This window comes from Penaeus japonicus, unplaced genomic scaffold (genome assembly GCF_977035675.1).
Source record: "Penaeus japonicus unplaced genomic scaffold, GWHDUDI00000001_assembly GWHDUDI00000036, whole genome shotgun sequence".
In the NCBI taxonomy this organism is placed as follows: Eukaryota; Metazoa; Arthropoda; class Malacostraca; order Decapoda; family Penaeidae; genus Penaeus; species Penaeus japonicus.
Window position 1 is genome coordinate 8,821,442 of NW_028234438.1, and position 2,978 is coordinate 8,824,419.

A 2,978-nucleotide genomic window follows, 5' to 3' on the forward strand; every position below is an offset into this window, starting at 1 on the left:
AAAGACACAGCGATATAGATGTCTCTCCTATCCTGGTCTTCTTCCTCTCATACCTTTCCCCTTGCATATTCCCCTTCGCGTCATACTTTCATTTCCTCTCTCTCTCTTTCTTTTTTTTTTCTCTCACTCGCTCGCTCGCTCTCTCTGCCTCCTTCGCTCTGCCTCTCTCTCTCTCTCTCTCTCTCTCTCTCTCTCTCTCTCTCTCTCTCTCTCTCTCTCTCTCTCTCTCTCTCTCTCTCTCTCTCTCTCTCTCTTCTCTCTCTCTCTCTCTCAACCCTTCAACTTCCCCCCCCGTCTTCCCTCTCTGTAGCTACTGCCTTCTTTCCTCTTATTACTTCCCACGCAACACTCATAACCCGTTTATTTATTTTTAGAAAACTTAATGGACTCCTCTCTCTCTCTCTCTCTCTCTCTCTCTCTCTCTCTCTCTCTCTATCCGTGTCAACAATATAGGAAAACGGAGAGAGAAAATAAGAAGAAAACAGGAAAACAACGAGTAGAAAACGAAGAATGAAAACGGAAGGGGACAATTAGAAAACGTAGAGAGAAAATGGAAGAGAAAGGGTAGAAAACTAATAGACGAAATAGAAGACGACGAAAAAAATGAGGACGAGGAAGAGGAGAAAACGAAAGAGAAGAAGAAAACTTAGAAGAGATAAAACGAAAAAGAACGAGAAGAAAACGGAGAGAGATAAAACGAGAAGTTAGCAGATATCAACGAAAAGAGAACGAGAAAAAACGGAAAGAGAAAACGAGAAAATAACAGATAACAACAAGGAGAAAACGTAAAAGAACGAAAAATAAAGAAAACGAAAGAGAACAACAACAACAAAAAGAGAGAAAAAAAAAGAAAAAAAGAAGAAACACAAAGAAGAATGAGCATAGAAAGAACCAAAAAAAAATAAAAAAAGACGAGACGAAATAAACCTGGAGGAGGAAACGGAATACGGAATACATTCGGGGTCGAGTGGAGTGGAGAGCCGGGAGAGGATGGCGAGGGAAAAAATCTAGGGAAATGAAATACTATAGGATAGGGTGGGGAGGAAGAGAGGAAAGGGTGGAGAAGGAGGAGGAGTAGAAGGAGGGGGAGGAAGAGAGGAAAGGGTGGGAAAAGGAGGGGGAGGAAGAGGTGGGGAAGGGTGGGGGGAGGAGGAGGAGGAGGAGGAGGAAGAGGTGGGGAAGGGAGGGGGGGAGGAGGAGAAGAAGAAGGGGGAGGAGATGTAAGAAGAAAGAGAGTGGAAGGGAGGGAGAGCTGGAGAAGGGAAAGGAGGAGGAAGAAGAGAGGAAAAGGAGGGGTAGGAAGAGGTGGGGAAGGGAGAGGGAAAGGAAGAGGAGGAGCAGTAAGAGTAGGAGGAAGAGGTGGAGAAGAAGTGGGAGGTGGAAAAGGAAGAAGGGGGGAGGAGTAGGAGTAGGAGAAGGAGGAGGAGGAGGAGGAGGAGGAGGAGGAGGAGGAGGAGGAGGAGGAGGAGGAGGAGGAGGAAAAGGAGGAGGAGAAGGCTGTGGTGAAGAAGGAAGAAGAAAAAGAAGAAAAAGAAGAAGAAGAGAAAGAGGAGAAGGGAGATAAGGTGAATGAGGAGGACGAGGAGGAGGAGGAGGAGGAGGAGGAGGAGGAGGAAGAAGAAGAAGAAAGAGAGGAAAAGGAGGAGGAGGAGGAGGAGGAGGAAAAGGAAGAGGAGAAGGAGAAGGAGGAGGAGGAAGAGGAGGAAATAAAATAAAAAGAGGAAGAGGAGATTGAGGAGTATAAAGAGAAAACGGAGAAAAAGGAGAAAGACGACGAGAGAAAGTAGGAAAATAAAGAGGAAGAGGGTGAAGGAGGGGAAAGGAAGAATTGAGATAAGAGAGAGAAAGGGCAAAAGAAAATTGAGAAAGATGAAATAACACCGGAGAGGGCGAGGAAGAGAAATGAATAAAGAGAAAAAGAAGGGGAGGAAGAGAGAGACAGAGAGAAAGAGAGAGAGAGAGAGAGAGAGAGAGAGAGAGAGAGAGAGAGAGAGAGAGAGAGAGAGAAGACCGAGATACAGGGAGAAACACAGAGAAAGAGAGAGAGAGAGAGAGAGAGAGAGAGAGAGAGAGAGAGAGAGAGAGAGAGAGAGAGAGAGAGAGAGAGAAAGAGAGAGAGAGAGAGAGAGTCAGACAGACAGACAGACAGACAGAGACAGAGGAACAGACGAACAGAGAGAATGAAAGAACAAGCTTCTTCTATACCGTCAAAACACGAAATAAAAACCCTCACAAGACATAGCCTTGCCCCGCCCATCTCCCCCCCCCCTCCCAACACACAAAAAAAAACACACTCAGAGCGAAATACTCACACTTAACATCAAGCCGAAGAGTATTCGATACTCCATCTCCTACAGGGTTGAGGGCGTGGCAGGAATACACCCCCGCCCACGCCCTCACTACCCGCTGAAGGACCAAAGCCTGGTTGCTGACTATCACGCCCGCACTCACGTTGTGGGTCAACACCTGGTTCTAAAGAGAAAAAAAACGTGGGGTTAATTGCCTCATTTATCAAATTAATGATAGACCATATACGAAATGATAACTATGTAGTTATTATATTAGTCATTATGAAAGACGATCCGAGTATTAAAAACATGAACTATTACTAAGAAATATGGAAACAAATGATTCACGTTTTTTTAGTTCCTTTTCATTTCAAAGTGGCTGATGGTGTTGCTTATGAACTGATATAAAAAAAAAAATCCTAGAAAGACAACCTACGCAAAAAAAAAAAAAAAAAAAAAAAAAAAATCTATTCATTAGGCAAGACAATCGGAAATGAAAGGATTTTTCATAAATCCAGTTCAGTCTCGGGTTATCAAACCGCAACGCCATTTTGTTCTTTAAAGCTACACCAAAAAAGAACAGACGATAATAGATTTTGCTAATACATATATATATATTTTTTTTTAAATGATACTCTCTCTCTTTCTCCGACCCCCACCCTTTCTCTCTCTCCCTCTCTCTCTCTCTCT

General features: G+C 43.9%; 1 protein-coding gene across 1 annotated transcript in view; it reads right to left on the reverse strand.

Moving 5' to 3' along the window:
- Positions 1-2,472, reverse strand: part of LOC122254330 (uncharacterized) — a gene marked incomplete at its 5' end in the record, with an annotated part of 22,412 nt that extends 19,940 nt beyond the window's left edge. Inside the window, 1 exon segment of the mRNA XM_086531557.1 lies at positions 2,313-2,472. Within this exon segment, the coding sequence (XP_086387683.1) occupies positions 2,313-2,472 (160 nt within the window).
- Positions 2,473-2,978: the final 506 nt, after the last annotated feature.